Below are 27,997 nucleotides of genomic sequence, written 5' to 3' on the forward strand. Positions count from 1 at the left end.
TACATTTATTACTTAGTGAGGTTCAACTTGTTGTTTTCTTCCACATGTTTATTAGCTGCCTGCATTTCTTCTGTGAAATTGTCTGCTACGCCTCTTCCCATTTTCCTATCAGGTACTTGTGGGTTTTCTTATTGATCTGTAAGAGCTTTCTATATATTACCTCTCCGTCACATTGGCTTCGAATTTCTCACAGATGCGATTCAAACATCTGGATCCTACTCCAATTTATACAAACCACTTGAGAATGTTAGAGAAAGAACGAAAGAGAGACTAGTGAGGAAAAAAATTGGGGGAAGACAAGGAGGCCTTATCCTTACATAATAGAAAGCTGAATATATACTAGAAAATTGGGATAAATTCTCAGTGAATCTCAGGATAACAGAAGATGTCTTCCAGGTACAGGTGGAGGATTGTATGAGCCTCATGGGATGTTTCATGCATGGGAAACCTGACCTTTCATATAATATTCAAGGGTTTACTAGGACCATTGGTGCGGTGCAGGAGAGAAACTAACAGTAATTTGGAGCCTACTATAGCTAGGTGCTGGTCGGTGCATTACTTCCTTTAGTTATTACAGCAATACAGTGAGGTAGATTATATTATCTTTTATTTTTTTAAGTTTCTTTATTTTTATTATTTTTGAGAGAGTGTGAGCTAGCAGGGGAGGGGTGGAGAGAGGAGAATTCTGAGCAGGCTCTGAGCTGCCAGAACACGGAGCCCATGAACTGTGAAGTCATGACCTGAGCCAAAGTCAAGAGTCGGACACCTAACCTACTGAGCCACCCAGGTGCCCCTCGTTAGCATCATTTTAGGACAAGGGAACTGTAACCCAGAGGGGCTACTTGACCATCCCAGACTCCAAGGCAGGGAGGAAGAAGACCTAAAATTAGAAGGGAGGTCTGCCCTTCTCAATAGGAGGTGTTACATCACTGGGGGCCTGTGACATATGGTTGTTGCAGGTTCACATATGCTCTAATTGCCCCTAATTCCAAGCCATCCAAACCACTACCCTGTTTGATATTTATAGGTGTCCATTGAAGTATATACCACATTTTAAAATAAAGCCTACTGTGTTCATCGGGTGGTGAGGAAGTGTGATGCTCAGTGGTTTCTCCAAGGGGAAGACTAGGTCCCTGGCGAGGTTGGCTGTCCAGTGTCACTTTCTTTGAGTCCCATGGAGACTCTTCGGGTCCTATTCCTTCTGCCATCACAGGGGAGGGTGGTGTGGTCAGTGGAGCAACATGGCCTGGGCCTTTGGATGAATGCTCAGGACGGAAAGAGGACGTATCCACCAGACCAGGGTTTTGAAGGAAAGTGTATATTTGCTTTGATGTTATTTCTTACACACTGAGATCTCAACACTCTGGATGGCGAGGCGAGAAGATCCCTGCGGGAGGTGAGCAGTCTGCCACCCACAGACCCCCCTCCCCGCCTCTTGGGCCAGGTGAGACAGCCCCAGAACTGCAGACTGCTTCTCTACCCCTTGTCCCCCACCACCCAGATGCCCTCTCCAGAAGCCGAATGGCTGGCCCCCACTCAAAACCATGCACAGTCATGCTTATGGAATAAATGGGAGAAAAAATAAAAACAAACTCCCCTGCCGTACCTTTTCCGGCCAGCCTCTCTCCGAGAAGGAAACTAGATCCAATAGTTTGCTTTCAAGTCCTTTTAAGCATTTCATTTCAAGGCACACTGTCCTCCACATAAAAGCCCAAGTGTCTGAAAACCATATGGGATTCACCAGGTAACCACACAAGTCCGTCCTCTCTGAGCACCAAGACGCATGGGTCCCAGGTCCTTACCTGGTCCCCTGAGGGCCGGCGACTTCACTGGCAGCTGCGATTTCTGTCTGCTCCTGTCCCCTGGCACTCTTGGGCTCTGCGTTTCTGGGCTGACTGTCAGTCTCCCCAGGTTTGGCCTCCTCTTCCTTGATAAAATTTGTGGTGCCTGGGCTGCTGAAAGGTGCAAAATCTTTTCAATAATTTTTACAGGGAAACAGCTTCTGCATAAAGGCCCAGCAATGGGGAAGGCAGGTAAGGGACTGGGGCCCAGGTGGTCAGAGAAGAGCTGGATTTGAAACCTGGTTCTGTGACCTTGTAGCTGTGTGAAATTGGGCAGATCACCTCACCCCTTGCAGCCTCAGTTTCCTCCCCTATCAAATGGAAAATCATAATACCTACTTGGCAAGGTTGTTATCACTCACCATTAATGAGTACCTGTGACACCTGCAAGCAGGGTCTATAAGGGGTGTGCCCTTCTGCTAAGATGCTTCTAGCTTCCTGTTCATAGATGTTGGGATGGGCATGCTGGGAACCCTGTCAAGAGCCCTCTGCCGTTGGGACATGCAAAGGCCCTCTCTCCAGCTGCTCTTCCAAGGTTGAATCACAGCCTATTTTGTACCCTCAGGTTGTTTATTAGCAGCTAAGATGGCCTTCCAGAAAAGTTCCAAGCGTCTGGAATACCAGGTAGACCTCTTTGCTTGGCTATGTGCTGGGAGGATGAACTCACGGGAAAGACAGTAGTGGGAATGCTAACGTGGAATGTGTTCCCGATGAATTTTTTTTTTTTTTTTTTGGAAATTCACATTTTGAACTAGGTTGCTAATTGGTTTGAATAATCTCAAATGTCTTCTGCACATGTAGGAAGCGTCGGTGCCCGCGGAGTTTGGGGCAAGCGTTTCAGTATTTTCCATGCCTCTCTGCAAGTTCTTGAGTTTACAAGGCAGTTGAATTGTGAATATCTGAACTAGATCTTTCCAGGGGAATTTGCCTGGCTCATCCCCTCTTGGACAGTTCAGAAGTTTCACAAATAACCGTAGCCAGCAGGCAACACGGGTAAAGCTGGGAAGGTCCTTGAGTTGTGTGCGAGAGAGCAGCCGTTCTTGGCCTGTGGAGACAACTGGATTTATGTTCCAGAGAGTAAGTTGTGGTTTTTGTCCAGATTCAGGAAATGAATGAAAGTTCTTCCTGGCAGCTCACGAAGCCGAGTTTAATGCGATTAGGTACGGCCCGCTTCTCCTGATGGGCCCCAGGAGGGGAAGGCACTCAGTTCTGTGTCCCCAAGACAGAGGGGACCATGTTCTCCTGGGGATGTGTGGAAAGAGGGGCACGGCCGGTGGTGGTGGCTCACGTAGGGTGAGCTGGTGGGGCCTGGAGGGGTTGCAGGTGTGACTGCAAAGGAGAGAAGGGAGTTCTCCAGAAGATGAGGACATATTCTTCAGAGGGTGTGGGGTGGTGATGAGACACAATTTCACTAACCTGGAGGAGAGTGAGAGGGGATTTACGCTATGGGAGCCAGGACGGAAGGGGGGAGCGAGGCACTTTCTCAGCACCCAGATTGCTTTCCTGCAACCCCCGGGTTTCTCCCTGGTCATCTAGGACCTCATCCCTCCAGCTCTCAGCAGTCAAAGACTGCCTCCTACCTCTCCCCTGACAGCCAGGGCGGGAGGCAACGGGATTCCTACTGAAGAAGCGGCAGCTGGAGGGCCGAGGGAGGGGCAGTCTTGGGATTCAGGCCCCAAGGTCCTGGTCACAAGGATTGCACGTTGATTCCTAGCGGGAATCCCGTTAGAATCTTTGCATTTCCTTCAGAGCCCAGGGCAGCAGAGCCTCACACTGCCCACTGCCCCATGCCCTCACCCCCCTCCACACCCTCCCAGGGTGCAGGGGTGGGGTCCTCCTCCCCAGGGGCCTTTCTGCCCCAGCCTGCCCCAGCCGGCAGATCCTTCGAGGCCTATTTCCACTTTTATGCCCACCCACATGCTTTTATGCTCTGACTCTGCTTTGGTCAGAACTTTCAGGATTCCTAGGACCTTTAGCATTGAAATAGTCTAACGTCGCCCGAGGTATACATCTTTTCTCTCCTTAAGGATGAGGACCCTGTCTTAGCCTGCGTGTGGCCTGGTCTCCTTCAGGACAAAGAGTAATTGTTTAGTGTGATGTGCGAAGGTGCGTTCGGCTACCCGGCTACCACGGGGGAGTCCAAAAGTAGAACAGACTTTTTCTTGGGCTGACCATCCAAGATGACTTAAGGTGATTTTGTCTTGTTCCAAAAAAAGCGCGCTTTCTTCGAAGCATCAGCTCTTTTAAATGATTTCCAGAAATGAGCCTGTCTGTCTCTAACCGAGGGTTTCAGCAGACTAAAGTAATAAAGCTGAGAACCCGGAGATGGTTTTACGAGGTCTGGCAAGCGAAGCTGGCAGGGTGGGCAGGAGCCCCTGACTTTGGGCAGGTGGGACCTCAGGCTCGGCATCTCTGAAACGGGAATATTCCCGTCTTGCCGAGTTACTGCGACGTTTCGCGATAATGTACGTAAATGGCCTCAGAGTCTGGTGCTTCTCGGCCGCTCTCAGTGGTTGTTGCAGCATGTGCCACAAACAGTTTACTGCTACTACTGCTAATTGGGGATCTGAAGTCGCTCCCCGGAGAGAACTGCACTGGCCCAGAACGTGTTCTGCAGGTTTCATCCCTTGAGAATAACCTACTCGATAACCTTCATTTCTGTGCTGTGCTTGCCGAGCCGTCCTCCCTCAATCCTTTATAAAATCCAAAAGGCAAATAGCAACTCCCTATTGTAATCTGTTCGGCAAATACCCGTGTGCCTTTGCTATGTAATAATTTGAGGGTTCGCAAAGATGAGTAAGACAGTTTGGTCATGACCTTAAAGACTGTAATCCAATTTGGTGGTACTGCTGACTTCTTCCTTGTGATTACCCTCTCAGAGTCTATGGAAGGCAAACTCTTACAAAATATCCCTTTTCACCACCTGCCGTTGCAGGCACAGATGAGGTGACCTGGGCCGCACAGCTTCTATGCACCCTGTTTCCGGGTCCTACTCACCTTCCCCGTACCCAAATCAAACCAAACTTCAGACCTCTGGGGCCTTTCTAGCATGGTCCTCCCCGTGGCATGGTACAGACCTTAACCTACAGAGACCCCCAAGTTAGAGTCACACTGGAAGAGGAAATAGAGCTTCCTCTGCAGGTTGGAGGACAGACCCGTTGCCTTGGAGAGAAGGCATTTGTGCTCAGCAGTCCCATTGCTGCCACTTAACACCCTGACGTTTGTTAGCGAATTTGGGGAAGACTGGTTTGCTTTGCACTGGACCCTCTTCTAGTGTCTGAGCGAGGCGATGCCTCCAGGGACAAAGAAACCAAATGGCTGTTTCGATACAAGGTGCCTGTCCTAGTTCTCTTGACGATGCTGGGATGCTGTAATTGTTGATTGAATAGTTCTTAATTTGACTAGGGGGGAAAAAAGGTAGTAATCTCCTATTTACCCAAGGCCCTGATGACTGAGAACCAAATCCACTTAATCGTGCATGTTAATTCCATGTGCCTCGTCATTGCTCAGTGCGGTTCTTGATAGACCAGGTCGAAGCGAGAGAAAAATACAACTCCTAAACCTTTACTCCCTCCCCCTGTCTTGACAAGGAGGTGCCAAGATTCTGTCTAAGAGATGCCTTCTTAAAAAAATGTCTTGCTTCCTTTACTCTCTCAACATAAATAAATAAACTTAAAAAAAAAAAAAAGTCTTGCTTCCTTTAGATCGTGGGAAGAATTACAGCTTAGTCGCAAGGGCCAGTGTTGCCCTGGAGTAATAGGCAGCTTTCTGTACAGTCACAAATAACAGGCCGCGTCGATTTGCCTATTTGGGTGTGCTGGAAATGTGTGCTGTCTCACATACCCAGAGGAGATCTTAATTAAAGCTTAATTATGTACCATAAATATGTTTTATTTTGGAGCCCAGGAGGTGGGATTTTTTGATTTTGGGAAATGTGGTGCCTAATAAGTAGGCAGGAAAGGGAATGTAAACAGTGAGTGAGCCCTTTAATTTGTCTCCTTTCGGCATGGTTCTGCGTGGCTTCTCAGTCCCAGCGTGTGCCTTGGGAAGGGCCTGCCCCGCCCCCCCCCTCCCCGCGCCGCCCTCTCGGGGCTGCCATCGGACACAGGAGGGCCTGCTCTGTTTCTGGGCGTCATGTTCCAGAGTGTGCCAGCCACGGGAGCGAAGAAATGAGATGAGTCTCGAGAGAGGACGGGATTTTATTGGTCGCTCACGCCTTAGCGCTACGAGGAGGTCGAGTCAAGTGGCAGCTGTCTGGTCTTCCTGCTCCCCTGCACACCTCACCGCCTGGGTGTTGCTCGTGACCTTGCCCTCCGGCCCCCCACCTCTCCACCTGCCTTCCGGAAGCCCGAAGTCCCCCTCTCCCTGACTCCTCTGTGCTGTGTGCCTGGCCGAGGGCGACTTACCACACGAGGTAAATCTTACTGGGCCTCCTGGGGCCCGGCAGACACAGCACAGGGGTCTCCGCTGGGGTCGGGCAGGACACGGGGAAGTAACACAGGGTGGCCGGGGACTGGGGCACAGGGCCCGGGGACAAGGAAGAGGGGTTGGTGAAGGAGGGAGAGGGGGCAGGAGGGAGCTGGGGGAAGGGGTCCTGGGCCACCGGGGAGGCTGGCGGCAGGAGCGGCAGGAGGAGGCAGCAGGAATTGGTATTGGGCTGCAGGAAGGGGGAGAAAGCGAAGACGGAGCAGTAAGGGGAATATTCAACACAGAACAGGGGGTGCTCGCTGCTGTCACCTGCACAAAAGAAAAAGAGCAATCAGGAAGCAGCACTCATGGTGGGAAAGCCTGTGAATGAATCAGAACACAAAGAGGGTTCTTCGGGCTGGCCTGTCCAGGTGTCAGAGGGGTGGCCGATGGGATCTCAAAGTCACCCGAGAGTTAACTGAGGGACATGGCCTCATCATCACACCCTCTTCCAGCCAATAGTCTCTGGCGTCCCTGACAGACGCCGGAAAGTTCTTCCCCCACTAAGTTCCTGCCTGGCAGCGCGGGGTCCCTTCTCCGCCCCCACGGCCAGTCTAATTAGCTGTGCCCGCAGCAACATACGGTGGCTGGCAGGGTCTCACCTCGGTAAGGCTCTCCCCCTCCAGTCCTCCAGCTGCCCGCAGGAGGAGGCGGCAGTCATGCCCTAATCTGGCCTTTCTGCTGCAGAGGGGAGGTTTGAGAAAAGAGAAAGAAGCAGAGAGATCCTGGTGGGATCACGGAAAGGGGGAGGGACCAAGGAGGGGAAGAAGCAGGTGGACGAGGGAGGTGTCCAAGTGAAGTGAATGATTTGCCCGCTAAACCCACACTTAATCTGCCAACCTTCTGGAGGCGGAGTACGGGCACCTGATGGAGACACGATCCAGAGAGACCCCCTCGTGCATGACAGATCTCTCAGCGCTGCCACTAGCCAGCTGGGTCACCTTGGATCATCTGTTTACCTTCTCAAAAACTATTTCCTCATCCGCAAAATGAGACAGGTGTTTTCTCTAGGCCTTGTTCCCCCACGGGTGGTCCTTTGACCGCCAGCATGGATGTCCCCTGGAAGCTTCTTAGAAATGCAGAATCCTCGCCCCCTCCTCCCAAACCGACCGAATCACAACCTGCAGCTTATTGGAGTCTCCAGGTATCTCATCAACTTTAATGTTCTAGAATCAAGGCTGTGAGACAGGTGTCCAAACCTCTGTGATGAGAATCACCTGCTGTGCTTGTTAAAGATGTGGTTTTACAGGCTGCCTCAGTGGAGATTCTGACGCTCTGGGTCAGGAACGGGAACCAGGAATGTGTCTTTTCATCAAGTACCTCCCGGGTGACTCTTATCAGAGAAGTTTGGGAAAGGCTGCAGCTGCAATCAGTCTCGATTCTAAAATGCCATCATTGGAAGCATCCAGTTGAAAACCATGATCATTACCTCCAGTATCATTGGGGGTGGGGGTGGGTCTCAGCCCTTAGTTACTCCTATCCTGTGCAAGATCTGACACAATGATCTGTTCCTTCGTTTCCCAGTGCCTCCCTAGGCTTTTGCAGTGGCTGCTACTTCTTGCCTTGTTTCTCTGTGGTTGTCTTCTTCTGTCCTTTCCCCACATCATCCCTGCTTGCTCCATGAGCTCTCACAGGGGAGACCCTCTTCAGCTCCCTTGCTCTCCCTCTAGGCCCTTGGATTCCTGCTGGTGGCCAGGAGCTCTCTGCCCAGCAGCAGACCTGGGTCCTCCGGTGTTTCCTGGCATTTCCTCCCGGCCATCCTGCCTGCCCCTCAAAGACAACACTCATGGAATGGGGCCCATTCTCTTGCTTTCTCAGCCTTGACAAAGGCAACCTCCACAGGCCTAGTTTTCTGGGCCAGAGCTCCAGCTTCTCTTTGGTTCCTCCTTTTTCCTTATCCCCACACCCAGGAGTCACCACCAAGTACTGCCAGGAATACTTCCTTGAACATCCCTCAAGCCCAGCCCTCTTCCCCATCCCCTCTGCTTTTACTCCAGGCCAAGCCCTTCTTATTTCTCTCTGGGTGCAGTGCACGTACAGCTTGTCTGGTCTCTCGGCCTCTGTCAGGCTGCTCTCACTCCCCTTTCAGGCCCCTCTCCATGCCACAGCCCACTTGTAAAAGTGCCAGTTGGGTCGCACCACATCTCACTTAGATCCCCTCCCAGGTTGATGCGCCAATGCCTTTCTGCTTGACATTCAAGGCCCTCAGGGACCTGGTCCTTGCCTCCCTATAGGGTGTCAGCTTTATACTCTCCTCTTCCTAATTTAATTTGTAGGCGACCCTAAAGCAGAGCTTCTCAAACTCATCTGTGCACACAAATACCCCAGAGATACTATCAAAGGCAAGTTCTGGTTTGGTCAGTCTGGACTGGGATCTGAGGTTCTGTATTTCTACCAAGCTCTCAGGTGAGGCCTCTGCTCCTGGTCTGGGGACATTTTAAGGCCCAAGGCCCTAGACTACTTGGAGTTCCTCAATTTTTTACAAGAAAGTTATAACCTGTCTTACATCTCAGACTAACTTGGCTTTGGTTGAGCAGCTTATAAAAAGATGCCAGGCCTGGAGCGGCAGGTGGTGGGGGTGGGAGTCGGGATTTCCAAGCAGAGGGAGGATTGGGGACTGACCTTTCCCTACGGCCTAGTCTCCCCACAAGGTTTTAATCCTCCCATCTACCTGGTGAGGTAGGTAACAACTCGACTTTACTGATGAGGAAACTGAGTTCGGGGAAGTTGCCAGCTCACATTTAGGGCTATAAAGTAGTAGACCAGGATGCTGAGCCATGGCTTTCCGTTCTGGGCCCTGTGACCTCCCTGAGCCCCACGGTCTCGGAAGCATTACCATAAACGACTGAGGATTAGTATTCTCTACGTAGAAAGAGCGTTCACTTATGGTGGTTGTTTTCTAACTTGGGCAGATGGCCTGGAAAGTTGTTGGGACACCAAGGGACCTGCCTGGAAATTCATTAATCTTGGCCTTTCGAGAAAACCTTCCACAGAATTTATTTGCAAGGTAGGTTATGAAGATTTGGGATTTGCGTCCAATTTCTCTTCCAGGCCGCCCTTCAAATAAATATTTCCCGACTCACAAGAGACCACAGTTATGTTAGATGTTTATCTTTTTAAATCTGAGTTCACTGCTTTTTCTTGGTTTTACAAGAATACGTCCTCACGAGAAGCCATTATTAAGCTGAATAGGCTTTGCTACTCCCACAAATGTGAATCTGGTAATGACTAACATTGAACTCAGTAATAAGTGAGGATAATTTCAGAACACTTGGCTTTGTTTAAAAGGGCAGGATTTTGGAAGCAGGCTCTAGGACTCCATCCAGATCCATTTTCCTGGCACAGAACTAGGAGACCGTGCCCAAGCTCTAGGTGACAGGAGAGGGCATGCTCTTTTCCCGTGTGCCGGGCACTGAGGCAGAGAGGTCTGCAGGACTCCAGGCGCCAGAACCCCGCAGCACAGTGGCCTTTGGATGCCTCTACGCATCCTGGAAAAGGAAGATGGCTCCTTTACAACTCAGGCTAGCGCTGGGCGGGGTCTCGGGTATAGGCAGGAGGCCAGGAGGCCATAGTAGCTCCCTGTGCTTCTCTGTCCCCCAGCGTTTGTGGGGCCTGGAGACCTGCTCAGCTTCTCCCAGATCCATGCAGAATTCTGAAAGACTATGTAGCTCTGCTTCTGTCCCTCCCTGGACCAGAGTTCACCTTGATCGTGAAATAGGATTTCTGAATCCATTGCACATCAGACACAGCTGCCCGACTTTTCCATGTCTTTTTGGAGATGAAGCAAATCTCTGGCTTGGTGAATGCTTTCTGATTATTCATTTCTCCCCCTTTTGTGTTCTGCTCTGGAAATTCAGGGTGTAGTAAAAGTGTTTGTACCTGCATTTATATTAGGATTTAAAAAATATAACTCGATTTTTGGTAAAGGGGAAAAAAAGGATTGTGGGGAGTGGGGGCAACATTAAGCCAGAGAAAACAAGGTTTTATAATTCATTCCCTACTAAACACAGTTCTTGCGTCCTAGATATCAATATGCTGTAATTTACCAGGTATTTAATTGTAACAGGCACTGTTCTAATGGCTGAGCGTACATTTTATCATTGAAACTTCACAGCAATCCCAGGAGGTGGGATCTGTTTTGACCCCCCACTTTACAGATGAGGAAACTGAGGCACAGAGAAGTCACTTGCCCAAAGGCACACAAGCAAATAAGAAATGGTACCCAGATGCTAAGCCAAGCATTTTGACTCTAAGGCACTTCCCCGACACTACACGGAGGGGGGTGGGTAACACGGAGAATTACAAGCCAACTCATTTAGCAGCAGTTTGATGGAATATATGAACTTACTTAATTTAAAATGCGTGAACTCCTTCTAAAAGAGTGTGAAGAGCAATGAAAATCTGACACCTTCTCAGTTATAAATCTATTGGTAGAGGGCACCATGGGTTCCTCTATTGTAAATAGCCTTCTTGGGGGTTCTAGATGGTAGGTCGCATGGATATAAGGAAAAACTTGATTTCAATGGATTATCATTACATAGATTCGCGTGTAAGGCAATCCACATTTCCCAGCTATATTATTTTATTCAGGAAAAGCCTAGTAGACCTCGGTATGGAAGGTTAGTCTATTACACGGGTGTTGCAAAGGGATTTCACTGGCTTGGATGCTTCAATTTGACACAGAATCTCAGTTCTGAAATGGGAGGAGTTTTGGTGACTCACTGTCAGCTTTGGCTCACCCCCAAAATGCTTTGGGAAAATATTCCTCTACAGAGGTAAAGAAAAACAGGAACCTGGTGAGCTGGATCAATGTGTCTAGATAATTCAGACCCCCAATCCTCTTTTTCAAGAACCACAGGAGAGTCCTTTGAATTTTCTGAGTTGCTAGCGTCACTCAACTGGACTTTTCCTGAAAAGACTCAGCTTAAATTCTCACCATGTCTCTGGGCTCTCATTTCACTGTGCTAATTAAGGAACTCTGAGGGTGCATCTACACATGTAAAACGAGTGGATCTTAACACGCCAACGCTTTGCTTTTAGCCAACTTCGTGAATCCAGTTTGCTGTACAACTGATCAGGCTTCTGTAGCAACCGGCATTGATCACCGGGACCGCTGGGCTCACTGGACAGCCAGGCCCCAGTCTAGCCCCTTCCTGCGCGGGTCCTGGACGTGGTCCGGGATCATAATAGGACGATAAAGCTGGTACTTTTTAAAAGCTTTTACTCTGGGGCGCCTGGGTGGCGCAGTCGGTTAAGCGTCCGACTTCAGCCAGGTCACGATCTCGCGGTCCGTGAGTTCGAGCCCCGCGTCGGGCTCTGGGCTGATGGCTCAGAGCCTGGAGCCTGTTTCCGATTCTGTGTCTCCCTCTCTCTCTGCCCCTCCCCCGCTCATGCTCTGTCTCTGTCCCACAAATAATTAAACGTTGAAAAAAAAAAAAAAAAAGAAAAAAGAAAAAAAAAAAAAGAAAAAAAAAAAAAGCTTTTACTCCAAGTAACATCCCTCATTTGATGAAATAGGTAGCCTTCTGCCAACTTGGCTCTCTTGCCTAAACCTTGGTGTTTCCAGGCTAGTAATTCTTCAGACGTGATGTTTTATAAAATGTAAAGTGAATTAATTCTTCTTTTTGTCAGTGTTGTAAGGTCCATCTGGAGTTTGCTCGGTCAGAAAAGCATCTGTATTAATCACACAAACTAAGATCATCTAGTGGGCCTAAACCGTACATTTTAATGATTTTACTTGACAGATGACAAAGTAGCCCAAGCAAATAGCTATCCAGTTTTAGCAAGAAGGTTAGAAATCATATCTAGTGAATGGAATTGCATTATTTAATAAATTTTTTTTCAACGTTTTATTTATTTTTGGGACAGAGAGAGACAGAGCATGAATGGGGGAAGGGCAGAGAGAGAGGGAGACACAGAATTGGAAACAGGCTCCAGGCTCTGAGCCATCAGCCCAGAGCCCGACGCGGGGCTCGAACTCACGGACCGCGAGATCGTGACCTGGCTGAAGTCGGACGCTCAACCGACTGTGCCACCCAGGCGCCCCTGGAATTGCATTATTTAAACTTCAATTTTTTTTTATTAAAAACCTCCCCAATTCAATAAATGACCACATATATTTTGAAGTAATTGGGGAATCATCTTATCTGCCCTATTCCATTCTTAAACAGCTGAATTGAAAGCATGCTTCCTACTGGGGAGCCTGGGTGGCTCAGTGGATTAAACGTCTGACTGTGGCCTGGGTCATGATCTCATGGTTTGTGAGTTTGAGCCCCCTCATAGGGCTCTGTGCTGATAGCTCAGAGCCTGGAGCCTTCTTCGGATTCTGTGTCTCCCTCTCTCTCTGCCCCTTTTCCATGTGCCCTCTTTGTCACGCAAATATAAATATTAAAAAAAATTTTAAACACACTTCCTACTAAAAGTCTTAAAAATGAGAAATTGTTAACTATTAATGATACTTTCCCCTAATTAAATAAGGAAAAAGTGTTGGGGCTTTGCTTGGAAGGACATCATTTCAGATTTTTTTTTTTTTTTTTTTACCTCATTAAAGCAACAAAATGTGGGTGGTTAATCTGAGGGAAAGCTGCCATTTTCTAAAAATGCATTAAGACTTAACTGGACGGGTGGTTGCATGACAAGAGCTATTTAGGATTAGAGAGTAGTTGTGATTTGTATTTAAATGAATTGCACGCTATTTACAAATTCTTCGGCAGTTAATTTGGATCCTTTCCATTCTACTGCAAGCAGAAGGCAGACCTTTCTGCCTAGTTACCCCAACTTCGAAGTCAGTTCCTGGAGGAATCAAGTTTGTCCTCCATATGTTGGCTTTGATGGGGATGAGCCCGAGGGATTCTACGCTTTCACTTGAATTTATCCTCTTTCTGGATACTATTAAATCATTCCTGCCTCAAGCGGAGGACTGATCTCTGCTTCAAAGGCAGCTGAAGAGTGAATTATTTACCAAATTGCACAAAAGGGAGGATGTATCAAGCCCCCTTTCTCCCAGAGAGGACAACCCCAGTATTGGAGGACTTTATTACTCTCTCTTTCTTGGCTATAAATTATGCCATTCAGATGCTTTTGAAAGCTTCTCTTCATGCTCTCGCTTGAGTCATAAAATTTGATACCTGGGGCCAAATGCCTTCCGCCATCCCCACCCCAGAAGGGTAAGGAAGACGAAAAGGCACCAATTCTAGGAAAGTGTCACACAAAGCCAATGACTGGGCAGCAAATTTGGGCAGTGGGAACAGTTGTTCTGCATAAGTCACACCTTCTTGACTTGCTCTTGTACTCTAGAATGAATTTTACCACTTGTATAAGATCACCAGACCCTCCAAAACCTGAATTCGCCACTCAGAGGGCCCTCGGTGTAACCGGTACCACCAGTCTGAGTGTTGGCATTACCTGTAGTGTTGGGATTTTAGAGTTTGTGAATTTCCGCACATCAGTCACTCACCTGAAGAGGGTTTGCTGGGGCCCACCTTCTCCGGTTTCCGTGGGGTCATGGTACTTTTATGTTTCTGTTTGACTGATGTTTGGTCAATTGCTGGAAGTCTGGAATCACCCTTGACCGCAGAACTCTTGGTGGAAAGTCTTGGTTCGGCTACAGAATCCTCCTCACCAGAACTCTACCAGAAATGAAAGGTGTCTGAGTATTAATGGGCAAATAGGTCATCTCTGCTGGGCAGAGAGGGAAAAAGAGACTAGCTGACTGCAGGGATCCCTCCAACACTAACACTGGAATATCCCGCCATGCTTAATATGCCCTTTTACCAGTGAGGTTTTGATGGACTGTATCAATTTAGAAGAATCAATTAGAAATAATAGCAAAGTTAATGAGACTATTTTGCAGAACACCATAAAAAGGAGACGCTTCTATGAGTCTATCTTGTAGAACGTTACGAAAAGAATACATTTCTGACCCTTAAGTAATTTGATGACCAACAAACAGCTCATGTTATGAAAGCTATGTATGAAAGCAAAAGAAACAATCAATGCCCTTAAACTTCTTGCTTTTGTTATCTGAACTGCTTTGGGGGTGGGTGAGGAAAGATGTTCCTAATGGTAATCATATACTTGACAATGAAAAGGAAATTTAGATAGTGTGTTGGGATTGAAAAAATTAGACCTCCGTTTACCATTCTGAATTACTGGGTGCAACGTGAGACAGACTAATCTTTTTAAGAGTCTCCTAGTTGTCCGTCTTCTATAAAGAAGTCAGTATAAATCTACGCACAGCCAAATCATGATTCCTGCAACGTCAGAGTGTCTCAGCGCAGCCTTGCCAACACAACAAAAATTATCCAGGCATTCGATAGTTTTCTACTTTGCCGCCACGACGCTCACCAAAAGAATAATGAAAGCAATGTAACTGGCTATGGGAAATCTGGTCACAGTGGGTGAGTTAAGTCCTACCTCATGGTTTTAGGTCCTGGTGTTACGATTTGTGATACACTCTGCAACAAACTAAACCCCAAGGTCTCCGCCCCTCCCTCCCCAGGGGGAGGGTCACTCAGTTCTTCTACAGGCACATTAGTCCAGTCTTGGGAAAGTCCTCTCAGGATGCACGGTCTTCTGCAGACAGAGTGCTACATTAATGCCCCCCTCTTCCCCAAACGTGGCGATTTGTATTGATCTTGCTCATCGTTCCCGCTGACAATTGTGGCATTTTCATTTCAAGGGCTCCTGGCTCAGGAAAATACCCTGAGTAGCTTTGAATTATTGGGTGCAACAGAAGACAAACTGAATTCTAAAAAAAAATTCCCCTGCTTGTCAGTCTTCTTCAAAGATGTCTGTATAAATCTACAGGTGGACAGATCATTATCCTCTAAGATTATAAATTGTTGTTTTGTAATTTAGAGTCTGGAGACAGCCTTCAAACAAATAATTATTGTTTCTCCTTGTGTTTTCAGAAAACAAATCAGATAAAGAGACAGGAAAAAGAAAGGACTTAATGAACTGGTTGTTCTCCATTTTCCTTTTCGATTCTGGAATCTAACGGAAATCCTTGAAAATGATTCTGAAATGTCAAAGGTGAAGCATTAGGTCATTTTTTAAAAAGTTTATTTATTTATTTTTGAGAGAAAGAGTGTGAGCAGGGAGGTGGCAGGGAGAGAGGGGGAGAGAATATCCCAAGCAGGCTCTGCACTGTCAATGCAGAGCTCAACATGGAGCTTGAACTCATGAAGCGTGAGATCATGACCTGAGCTAAAATCAAGAGTCAGACACTTAACTGACTGAGCTACCCAGGCACCCTATGAAGCATTACGTCATTTCTGAACATGAGACAGGTTCTCTGTTTTCAGAGTAGGAAATGTGGGCAAATTTTAATTATGATGCCCAAGACTGTCCTAGGCAAGGAGAACGTCAGTGAACATGGGATGGAATTTTTTCCACAAACTGCCCAACAAATACCTCATGTGAGTGAGTGGACAATAGAAAGGGTCTATTCTTCAACCCTTTACTTCTAGCCAATGCAAAGGCAGGAAAAAGATACTCTGGTCTACGACTACCAATATCCATGGTTACAGTATCAGGAGCAATAATAGCGTCCACCGTTGCTGGTGGGTCTGTCACCCTCAGCCAGGGCTGGATTCTTTGCTTGTCCCGGGCAGTGGTGAATTGGGAGGAGTTGGTTACAAGACTTTTGATTGGGTGGGTGTTAAGCCATATTTTATCCTTCCTTCACCCACTCATTATACTTCAAGCCTTTAATAGCACCAAAGGTGAACGACAGTTTGGTCCACGAGACAGTGCCTATTACATAGGGAATAGTGTACCTGTGCTCTGAATACATCCTTTTCCGGTTCCTAGTTCCATCAGCCTTACTTGCTTCCAGTTGCTAATCATTCTTAAGAGTCTAGAAATTGCCGCTGGAAGGGGGTGTTTTGTCAGTGGGAAACTAAAGTCGCAATGGCAGAAATAATAATACTTATGATGAATGTGCTTGCTTCACTAATCGTAAGCAAATCATTTCAACTTTTTTTGTGCCTTTATTCACGTCTTCTTGTGTTCTCTGCCATTCTCTCTCCTCTCTTATGAAAACGCATAATATTAATCAGGGAGGATGATCCTTGGTGTGACAAGTGTAGTAACTCATTCTGGCACCAAAGTGTAGTATTTAAGACTTCCTGGGAGGGGATTCTGGGTTTCCCAGGGTTATTGTGCGACATAGTGTTAATTTTGGTTCATCTCTGCATCTCAGAGTTTTCCATCCATGAACCATACTGTCTACCTTGTGGTTGTTCTGCGAGGATTAAATGAGTTAGGACGTGCTCGTAGTACTTAGAACAATATCAGGCATGCAGTAAATGCCATGTGAGTGTTGGCTTTTGTAATTACCCATTTAAAAAATTAACTTGCTAACAACCGAATATTAACTACCTGTGGTTGAAAGCAAAACCCAAATCCCCAGTGAGAAATACTATTGGACTTTCACTTCATCCGAAGAAATGTGAGCAGAGAGGTAGATCAGATCTTACATCAGACTCTTGATTTATGTATTGATTGATTTATTATTTTTGAGAGAGAGAGAGAGAGAGAGAGAGAGAGAGAGAGAGCACAAGTTGGGGAGGGGCAGAGAGATAGGGAAACAGAATCTGAAGCTGGCTCCAGGCTCTGAGCTGTCAGCACAGAGCCCAACTCGGGGCCCGAACCCACGAGCTGTGATATCATGACCTAAACACCTAACCGACTGAGCCACCCAGGCGCACCTGGACCCTTGGTTTCTTTCACAAGCTGTTGAATTTATGATTGTCTTCTAAGTATCCAGCTGAAATTTGTCTGGTCTTAAGAAAATATGGCACGATTTCTTTTTCAGACAGTAAAGCTCTAACGGAAAATATTTAACAACAGTCAGAGATTATCAAACAATAATCATTAAGTTATTTTGATTTAAAGTTGATTTTAAAACTGTCTTTTCCCCCTTGTAATTTTGAACAGTAATTACAATGTTCATTTCTTCCCCCATATGTTCCTAAGTTGAAATGTCACATGGAGGTGGAGGCAACAGCACATTTTGCTATTCCTTTGGGGGAAGAAAACCAGCTTTGTCTTTCAAAATCAAAGTCTAAAGCATTAAAAAAAAAAAAAACTAACTAGAAAGAAACTTTTAAAAATCAAGCTACAGGATACATGTGAGGATTCTCAGTTCCCTATTCATAATTTGGTAAGAAAGTCCTAATAAAGCCATGTGAATAGAAATAAGCTATTGTCAAAATGAACATTTTTCTAGAGTGTTATTACTTTTGTATTTATCATTCTCCCCGGTCCCCCACTTGCTCTTCTGGCAGAATAGAGAGACTACCTTGCCCAGGGCAAGGCTCTCTCCAAAGTTCAGAGAAAGACTCCTGTCTGGGAGTCCCATTAGGGACTTCCATAGGGAACAACTTATTGATGCTATAATGGTTCTAGTTAGGCCTCCTGGAAGACGGAGACCCAGGGGTTGGGAAGTGGAACACATTGCCTCAGGGACGTGAGAATGATGAGATTATTTCGCCTGGGACCTCACAATGTGGGATCTGGAATGGCAAGGTGACAGTGAACAGAGACAATTAGAAGAGAAGGAGACCTAAGTAGTCAGGGATGGACGAGACCAGGTTATTTTCCAGCTCTTGCCTGATGGCTCATTTCCAAGACCCAGGAAACTGGTCCTCAAATGGGATGGCCCCTCTCTCCCGCCCTCCCTCCTTCAGGGTGTGCTACTGCATTCTGATTGACGTAGACTAGCCCCATTTTTGCCACATGTCATGTGATGGAAAGCTGGGCTGAGCAGATCTCCCGATATGGTGTGGATCAGGGTACGGCCTGCTGCGAACAAGAGGAAAAGAGTAGTGTCGGGCTATTGCCAGAGAAGGACCGTGTGTTTATGACACTTGAAATAAGTATGTTTTCATGAGAACATGAAAGACAGTGACCAACGCGGTGACACTTGACGTCCAAACAGTAACAACACAGGAAGGGTGACTGAAGGACTGTGGGTGCGAACGTGTACCTTCAAGTTTCCAAAGTCTACGTTCAAATTGTGCCTCAGACACAGAAACAGCCTTAGAGAATCGAAGGTAGCTTGTATACGTAGCATTCTGGACAGGGTGGACTCCTTTGTGCATTCAAGAAGCATAAAAGCGTGTTCTACACAGAGGGCTGGCTTGTCACAAAGCAGGCTAACCTGTCTCTAATCTAGAAAAAACTCTAAAGCAGCAAAGTCCTTCGCATGTTCAGGACAGTGTTGCGCTCCATTTCGCCGCAAGATGCTTTTTGGAGTCAGGGGGGCCGCCACGTGTGTAAATATCACGTGCACCTGTGTCTACCATGGACTTCGGTAAAGAGCGCCCCACCCCCCACCTGCCACAGTCTCTGTGATTCTCATGCTAGCAAGTTGGAATGACTCAGCCTGAGACACTGATCTGTCACTAGTGGCCTTGGCCAAAGTCTTCCCAACATCTGATGACCACGGCGTCGGCTCCCTGAAGGAGGGGCACGTGAGACCATAGAATTTGCTTCGTGATGACTCTCCATCTGACTGTGGAATGGCCTCTGGGTGAAGCTCAGAGCTGCAAGCTACTCAAATGGCAGATATGACAGGTTTTCTGACACTTGCTAGCTATTTCTTGTAATGCAAATTAATCCCTTGTGAGTTGTAGAAATCACTCTTGTGGGTGGTGACACATTTTCATGCTTTTGGGGACCTGTGCGAGTGAGTGAGTGCGTATGATGTGCTCTGGGATGGAGTTCTGTGTGGTGGGCAGCAGGTGAGGAAGTGGTATGTGGCCAGAAAATGCTGGATTTTAAAAATTTGAACACTAAAGTGTAGTGGTTAGTAGCACATCGAGACTGCCCTCCGTTGGATATTTCTCAAGTAGAGTTTGGCTACAATAAATTTCTCCTCCATTCTTTATTTGAATTCCTGTGCCCCTTTTAGCTGAGAGGAGCCTCTGAGGAACATGAAAGATTTGGCCATCAAATGGAGATCATCTACAAAAGTACCTCCTACTCGAAATAATATGTCATACAATGTGGGAATTAATTGAGAAGCATCATTTGCAACGACTATGACTTCAACCCTACTCAAGCACCAGGAAGGCATTTAAAGACAAGAAGCTTGCGGTGGGAGAGATGAGATTATAATCTCATGAAATGCGAAACAACATTTAATTAAGCGATAAATCGGGTGGCACCAATTCTGAATTCCAAAGGAACGCACAGAAAAAGATGCGAAGTCAAGGCAGGGTTCCTGAGGCTTCTGGAACCTGAAGTATGAGTGGTGACTGCCTTAGGCTGGAGGCAGCACAGGAGCCAAGGTATGGATGGAGTAATGAGTAGGGCATGATTCTCAGACGACAGGGCAAGGGGCCAGAGCAGAGAGTGGGGGAGGAGGGGGAGAGAGAAAGCTGGATGGCAGGGTGGCGTCAGATTGGGGGGGGGGCCCTGAGATGCAAGCAAAGAAGTGAGAGTCAATGTGATAGAAAATGGGGTCCAACTGAAGGTTTCTGAGTAGAAAAATGCTTAACATGGTTTCTAAGATGAGCATGTATGTTTCTCTCAGAGCGGGAAAAGAAAGCATCCTGAAATTTTGCCAGTGAAATGATCTTTTCATAGTTTCAATGGCTTTTTTTTGGTGAAGTGTAACTCTTCATTACAAAAGGAATGCATGCTCATAATGGACATATAAAGAGAAGCCTAAGAAAGAAAATTTAAAACATTCAAAGCCCCATTAACCTAGAACTAAAAACTGCAAGCAGCTTGGTCTGTATTCTTTAAGACTCCCTTTTAATGACTGTGATGGATTTCCACTGAAATCCCTTCTCAAGCAATGGGGTGAAGCTGGGATATGGCCACCCTCCTTGAACAGAACGTTTCCATCTCCCCTGCCACGTGGTGTGGCCTCGGAGGAAAGTCTCACCCACCGAGTGGGAATGAAAGTGTCTGCCTCACTTCTGCCTCAGTGTCTGGCCCGGCACTTCAGCTAGAAAGGCAACAACTTTGAAAGTCATGCATTGAAGACAACCGAACTGTTATCAGCCCGAGTCTCTGAAAGTCTTGGTGGAGGAGAGCTGTCTGCCCATCTGGTTCGTCCAGCCTGAACTGTCACAGGTGCAAGAACTAAACTGCCTTGATTCACTCATCATATTTTTGGTCCCTTTGTTACAGCAGCTGACGTTACGCTAACACACGTTTATGCCTATACAAGTGTGACTAAAAAAATAGAATTGTACCATACATACTGTTTCACTTAACAATACGTTGCATCAACAGATACCTTTTAATAATGTTTCAATCTTATTCTGCAAATGTCAAATCTATAGAGCAGTCGAAAGAACGGTACAAAAAACAGCCATCACTCTATTTGCACGCTACGCTCTCTTGAGCCTGCTCTCACACAAGTATGCGCACACTCTCTCTCTCTATATATATTCTTTTTCTAAAGAATTTCAAAGTCACTAGACTTCATGATAGTTCACCCCTAAATACTTAAACATCCATCTCTTATCAAAATAGACATTCTCCTGCAAAGCCACAGTACCAGCCATCTTACCTAAAAAAATGTAATGGTTCCGTGACATTGTCTAATACGTACAGCATATTCAAATTGTCCCCCAAATGTCTCTCCAGCTGTTTGTTCTGATCTATGATCCAGTCAAGGTACTTAGATTGCATGTGGTTTTTATGTCCCTTTACTCTTTGGTTTTCTGCCTTTTTGGCTTTTTCATGTTTTTTACTGTTTTGGAGAGTCCCAGCCCCATAGAAGGTCTTACGTTCTGAATTTGATTGTTTTCTCATGATAAAATTCAGGTTAACCATTTTGGGTATGCATATTCTATAGGTGGTGTGGTGTCCTTCTGTATAACGTCACACATCAGCACCTAACAATGCTATTGGTAATGCTGTTTGATCTCTAGCTAAGGTGGTGACTGCCAGATGTCTTCAATGTAAACTACATTTCCCCCCATTGTAATTAGTAGGTAATCTATGAATGATTCTTTGACACTGAATAGCCTATTCATAAACAACACTTTACCCAATGATTTTAGTGTCTCTTGATGTACTTTTCCTGAATTGATAATCATTTGGGGTAGTAGCAAAACAATTTTTTTCTCCAATTCTGTCATTTCTCCTACAATTAATAACTGGCATTCTTCTCTAGAGAAGAACATTCCCCCCACCTTCTCTTTTATTTATGTACATATTTAATTTATTTATTATCACTGCAGTCTCAAGGATATATTTTCTTCAATTATCTCATCACATTCTTTCATGCTCAAATTGTACCAAAATTGGTGAGTGGGAGTCCACTGAAGTTGACTTTTGACATGAGTTTTTGAGCACTTCTTTACTTTCTGGTACAATAAAAATATCATAGTTTCCCCCTTGTATTTTACCTGTCTCAGACCTGGAATCCAAGTAGCTCTGGTTCCTTTTAGTTAAAATGGTAGTTAGGACTTAATATCAATGCTGGGTGTGTTCATTGCTACTAGAATGACACTGTTCCTAAGTCCTTTCAATAGAATTCATTAGAAATATGTATTTAGGGGCACCTGGGTGGTTCAGTCGGTTGAGTGTCTGACTTCGGCTCAGGTGATGATCTCATGGTTCGTGGGTTTGAGCCCCGCATTGGGCTCTGTGCTGACAGCTCAGAGCTTGGAGCCTGCTTCAGATTCTGTCTCTCCCTCCCTCTCTGCCCCTCTTCTGCTCATGCTCTGTCTCTGTCTCTCTCAAAAATAAATACACTTAAAAAATATGTATTTAAAAAAATCATGAGTTCACAGCAATCTTTCTAATTAAAATTTAACACTATATGGAGCTTTCCATTCCTTTGAAAAGTTTTATATTCGTATTTTACATTTAGCATCTTTATTCCTTAATTATATTAACATTCTTATTCATGTTTTGCTCTGTAATAAATGTGAAATAATGTCAGAATTACAATACAAATATTACTGTAAGAATAAACCCACTAAGTAAAGTTCATTCTTTCTTGGTAGTTCTCTTTGTTTTTTAATCTTTGTTTACAATTTCTTTTTTTAAGTATTTATTTAAGTAATCTCTATATCCAATGTGGGGCTCAAACTCACAACCTCGAGATCAAGAGTCACATGCTCTGCTGGCTGAGCCAGCCAGATGCCCCAGTTCTCTTTGTCTTCAGAATACACTCCTCACTGAATGGATCGATCATAATTCTTTTTGTTGATCATGTACTTTGCTTCCAGCTTTTTGCTATAATAAATAGTGCTATGATAAATATTCTTCTAGATTTATGCACATCTTTAATTATCTCAAGTTTCCCAAAGTGGGAATTTATATTAGTAGATTAAAAGCATCACAAAGATTTAAAATTTTTTGTTCCCAAATTGTCCTCCAGAAATATTGGTATCAACTTACATTTGTAGATGTATGTGAGGATGCCAACTTCCACATAACTTTTCCAACTATTATCTTTTTTTGAAAAGTCATTTTGGGAGATTATAATTTTGAATTGTAACTCATATGTAATTTTAATTATTACACAGGCTCATTTATCTCAGCTATTTAGAATGTATATTCCACCTATTTCTAAAAAGGTTCTGAGATTACTTAAAAGAACTCAAAGCCGTTTTTAAGAAATGGAACAAGAAAAGGCAGAAACTAATTTATGGAGAAAATACTTAGAATAGCAGCCGTCTCTGAGAGGGACAGGGACGGGAACTGGCTAGAAAGGGGCATAAAGAATCTTCATGGGGTGATGAAAACTTGATGGGGGTGTGGGTTACAGGGCACATGCATTTGTCAAAACTCATTAAATATTACTCTTAAAATCTATTCTATACAATTTACTTCAGGTAATTTCTACCGCCTAAGCAAAAACTGGAAAAAAAAAATGAACCATCAAAACCACAAAAGCCATAAACAGGTATTCAATGCTAGTTAATGACGTACATGCTGAAGTATTTTGGGGGGGAGAGTACTGATCAAGTTGCAAGTCTGCAACTTGCTTTGAAATGCATCAAAACATGGGCGCCTGGGTGGCTCAGTCGGTTAAGCGTCCGACTTTGGCTCAGGTCATGATCTCACGGTTTGAGTTCCAGACCCATGTTGGGCTCTGTGCTGACAGCTTGGAGCCTGGAGCCTGCTTCAGATTCTGTGTCTCCCTCTCTCTCTGCCTCTCCCCTGCTTGTGCTCTCTCTCTGTCTCTCAAAAATAAACGTTATTAAAAAGAATTAAAATTAAATGCGCCAAAACCCAAGGTGGATCTGTGGATGGATAGATGGACAGATAGTTACGTGATAAAGTAAATATAGCAAAATGTCAACAATTATAGAATCTAGGTGGTAGGTATATGGATATTCACTATACAATTCTGTCAAGTTTTCTCTATGTTTTGAAGTCCTCAGAATAAAATATTGGGGGGAAATGGAGCAGAAATATAGATAGATATTGTCGGGCTGCGAGGATAAAGTAGGTACTTTGTGGGAACACTGCCAGTTTCTTTTTATACCTCATAATGAACGTTTCATTAGATTTAAAATGTTTCCTTCATGATACCATCTGGTAACAATGAGAGATCAATGATCAATACAGAGAAGTCAATGCAGGATAAATTTTAAAAGATATGCCTCATCTTATACTTGGTGATTTAGGATGAACATAAATTTATACTAACAGGGACCCTCCACAGAAGAGACAATATAGCCACATATGTTGGGATATGCGAATGACGAGTAAAACAACGACTTGGTTCTTACAGAGCTTACAGTCTAGGTAGGAAGGTAGATCATTTAATCAAATAATTATTGATGTAAAATTACAAGTCCTAAATTAAAAAAAAAAAAAGGAAGCATATGGAAAACCATAGAAGATAGGGCAGAAGGGTCCGAATCTAGTTGCGGGAGGGGACAGTTGGGAAAAAGCTCCCCGAGGAAGTGACCTGGGCTGACATCTGAGGCATGGTGGGAAGGCAGGGTGCGTGTTGTAAGAGAGGTGGCCTGGCAGGTAGGAAGACCCAAAGCCAGGGTGGACGGACTTGGGGCAGTACGGAGGACCAGATCCTTCAGGCCCTTATTGGCTCCATGACGAATTCTGGTTCCCATTCTGAAAGTCACAGAAGGCCACGGAAGGGGTTTCAGCGGGCCAGGGACATGATCTGAGTTCCACTCGTCACTGTCACTCCATGTGGTACAGAAAGTGGAATTTAGGGGGAGGAGTAGAAGTGTGAAGACTGGCCAGGAGGTGTCGGCAGTAACCCAAGTAGGCAATGGAAGAAAAGCACACACAGACCGATTAAAAAGCTCTTGGGGAAGGGGTGCCTGGGTGGCTCAGTCGGTTAAGCGTCCAACTCTCCATTTCGGCTCAGGTCATGATCTCACAGTTGGTGAGATCAAGCCCTACATTGGGCTCCGTGACAACAGCGTGGAGCCTGCTTGCGATTCTCTCCCTCTCTGCCCCTCCCCTGCTCATGCTCATTCTCTCTCGAAAGAAAATAAACATTAAAGAAAAAAAGCAATTGGGGAAGTAAATGGCATAGACTTGGTGATTGAATTGAATATGAGGGTCAGGAGGAGAGAAAGTGCCCGATTTGGATGATGCCACACAAAAGGAATCGTGAAGGACCAGGCTGGGGACTATGGTGTTGGGCCTGTTGAGACTTCCAAGTAGACGTATTGAGTAAACAGTTGAATATTCAGACCTGGAGATTACAAGTGAGTTTTGGGTTGGGTATGCAGATCTGGAGGTCTTTGGCAGTTAACATCTTGACTTTGGCAATTAACATCTTGATGAGGTGACCTAAGGAAAATTTATAGAGCAGGGCTTCTTGGGGGGTGGGTCGTGAACTTGGATGGGGGGAAAAATTATATCGTTATTTCCACTAACCCCCAACTGAAAGCTAAGTGTAGCTTTCATTTCTGAACGCAGGCAACGAACCACGGTGGTATTGGCAGTTCCTGTGACTTTGTCGCCAATAGAAATCACAGATATTTTCACATTTCATTAAATTTGTTGCAGATGTCTCAAAATACCCTTTACGCCCATCACTTGTTATTTAATGTGTTAATAAAGAAGCACATACATTACTGAATCACAGATTTCTAAAAATATTTTGATGACTATTTCGATAAAAGTAGCTTCCTTTGAAATCCTTTGTATTATTATTTTATGCGTTTGAAATATTCTGAGAAGAGGATCTAAGAGAGTTCACCATAGTGCCCACGAGGTCTGTGATACAAAATTAAGATAAACCCCTAGGTATGGAGTGGGAAGAGAGCCCGAGCCTCGAGGAATCCCGGGACTCAGGGCCTGGGCAGCAGTGGAGGAACAGGAGGAGAAATCCCCTCCAGAGACACGGGAGGAAACCCGGAGGAGAAGATGGCTTTGCAGGAGCTCAGGGGCACATGCTTCGGGGGGACTGAGTGAAGGGGCCAGTGGAAGCCACTGGGAGGGCAAATGTGGAGAGGACCCAAAGACCTGCCCCATTCATAGATGTGGAAGTCGTTTGACAAAGTGCCATTTCAGTGGAATGAGGGAGCATGAGAGCCAGATTGGAGTGGGTTGAGGAGTGAGTGGGAGGTGGGGAAATGGAGTCAGTCAGTGTAAATAATTCTTTTGAGAATTCTGACTGTGAAGGAGAAGAAATAAATGGAGGGACAGGATCAAGGGAGAACTTTTTTTTTTTTTTTTCGTGGGAGACCGGGGATCACGATTAGATGCTGATAGAAGGTTCTGGGTCAGCTGGGGGTGCAGGCAGGGTGAGGGAACTGGATGGAAAAGGGTCTGTGGGCAGCAAGGAGGTGGGATCTTGAGGACAGGGTAATGCACAAGAGAGGGGATGGGTGGGCAGGGCAGCAACGAGCTAGGGAAAACTCTGAGGACCACCAAGGTGTGGAATGGAAGAGAGGAGGGATTGAAGACTGGGCAAAGGGAAAGAGGATCCAAGTGAGAGAGCTGAGCAGGGCAACGCAGCAGCACTGAGGGGTTCCAGGAGATTGGTGGCTGTGACCTTTCAGTAAGACCATTTCTCAAATTTGAGTGACTTTTCTGCAGCAGTTACCAGGGGCCTGGATATGGACCCAGAGACCACGGAAGGCTGAGACTGCCAGAGAGGCGAGAAAAAAAGACAAAGGGCAAATGGACCAAAGGTTCCCAAGAGGTGGGAGAGACGTCAGAGTAAAAGTGGATGAGCAGGAGAGCTGGAAGACTGTTGTCATCAATGGATTTTGGACATGGAGACCTTTTGGTTGATGGCGCAGTCTGGGATGTGCCGTGGGCTGGGGGAGGCGGCGGCTGAGGGGAGTGGAGGGGGGCACTTAAGACGCATCAGGAACTGAGAAGCCAGGGTGTGGCCTGGTGGGTGCCAGAGTCATCCAGGATTGCGGCAGGAGATCAGGGGATGGGTGAGCAGAGACCAAGCCACTGCCAGCGTCTTCACTGAGTAAGAGAGTGGCCTGGAGACAAGAGGGATGGTGTGTGTATGGGGGGGGGGGGGAGAGAATGGTGGAGCGAAACAGCACAAGCCTTAGGGCACCCGTGTTTCCATCAAAGCCTGGGGAGCAGTGGTCTGGGAGCAGAATTGGGAGCGAGAAGGGCACCCTCCTGTGTCCTGATCCTAAGGAAAGGGTGCAGGGGGGTATGACGGGTGTCCTCCAGGGAGGGGAGCTCTGAAGAGAGGTCTGATGTACATTTCCTGTGCTGCAGGAAGACTGGGCGGCTCACCCTTTCCCAAACGTGCCCATCTCTCTTTGATTTCGGCTCTTCCTTCCACCTGTGACGGTGCCCTGCCTCAGCTCCCCACCCCCCACTCCCAGCTCCCCAAATCCTGTCGTGCCTTAAGATCCAGATGAAAATCTGCATTCCTCTAGGAAGCTTTTCCAGGTTTCCTTTTGCCTTTTTATTACACTCATCAGATACCGTCTTGAACTGTAGGCATTAGTGTAACGTCTTATTTTGCCCACACTGTGAACGGGCGGGGGCACGACTTTGTTATTACCGTGTGCCCACAGCATCTAACACCGCGTCTTGGACACAAAGCGGTTTGCAATTGCTTAATGAGTAACGTGGTATAAAAGCAAAACAAAAGGTTTCAGGATGAGATGTTGTATGTTCTAACTCATGCTTCACCCAGGTATGCACCTGAATAATATCTTGCAAGTGAAAACATTTTTAAGCTTGATAGCTGAGTTTTAATTGGTTTTTAACAAGGTTTGGGGTTTTTTTTTTTGGTTTTAAAAATTAATTAGGGCCATTTTTTTTAAGTAAGGAATTTTAATAAAAGGTAGTAAACCAAAATACATAGCACTGCATAAAATGGGCAAAAATCTACTTTGTTATAATCTTCTCTCATGCAATTTCGGAGCTGCTGAGTCCAATTAACATCAGGAGCCCTCTGGATCAGAGGCCACCAACTCTCGGCATCCACAATTTCACTGAACTGGGATAACAATTGGTGTTTGTATCACCCGGCCACATGGCAGAATCGCCCTAGTGGAAGGATTGACTCTAGGCTTGTCTTGCTTATCGGTTAAAAAAGGCAGGACAACATTCTGGAAGCAGCTGCAATTTGAACTGACAGTTGCCCCATTTTACTGCCATGGCCTATTTTTAAATTACCTAGTGGAACTCAGACAAAGCCCAGAAATGAAGGAGAAGTGAAGCATTCCTGGCTTTGCCCACGATACAGTTATTGTTTGCTTTCTCCATTAATGCTGTTGGAGACCTTCAGCACC

At 45.9% G+C, this 27,997-nt stretch overlaps 1 protein-coding gene across 1 annotated transcript in view; it reads right to left on the reverse strand.

Annotated features, from left to right (window-relative positions):
- MARCHF10 (membrane associated ring-CH-type finger 10) overlaps window positions 1–27,997 on the reverse strand; it is an 83,471-nt gene that overhangs the window by 29,970 nt on the left and 25,504 nt on the right. Inside the window, 2 exon segments of the mRNA XM_043584927.1 lie at window positions 1,803–1,955; window positions 13,765–13,936. Coding sequence (XP_043440862.1) covers window positions 1,803–1,955; window positions 13,765–13,936 — 325 coding nt within the window.

This window comes from Prionailurus bengalensis, chromosome E1 (genome assembly GCF_016509475.1).
Source record: "Prionailurus bengalensis isolate Pbe53 chromosome E1, Fcat_Pben_1.1_paternal_pri, whole genome shotgun sequence".
NCBI lineage: Eukaryota > Metazoa > Chordata > Mammalia > Carnivora > Felidae > Prionailurus > Prionailurus bengalensis.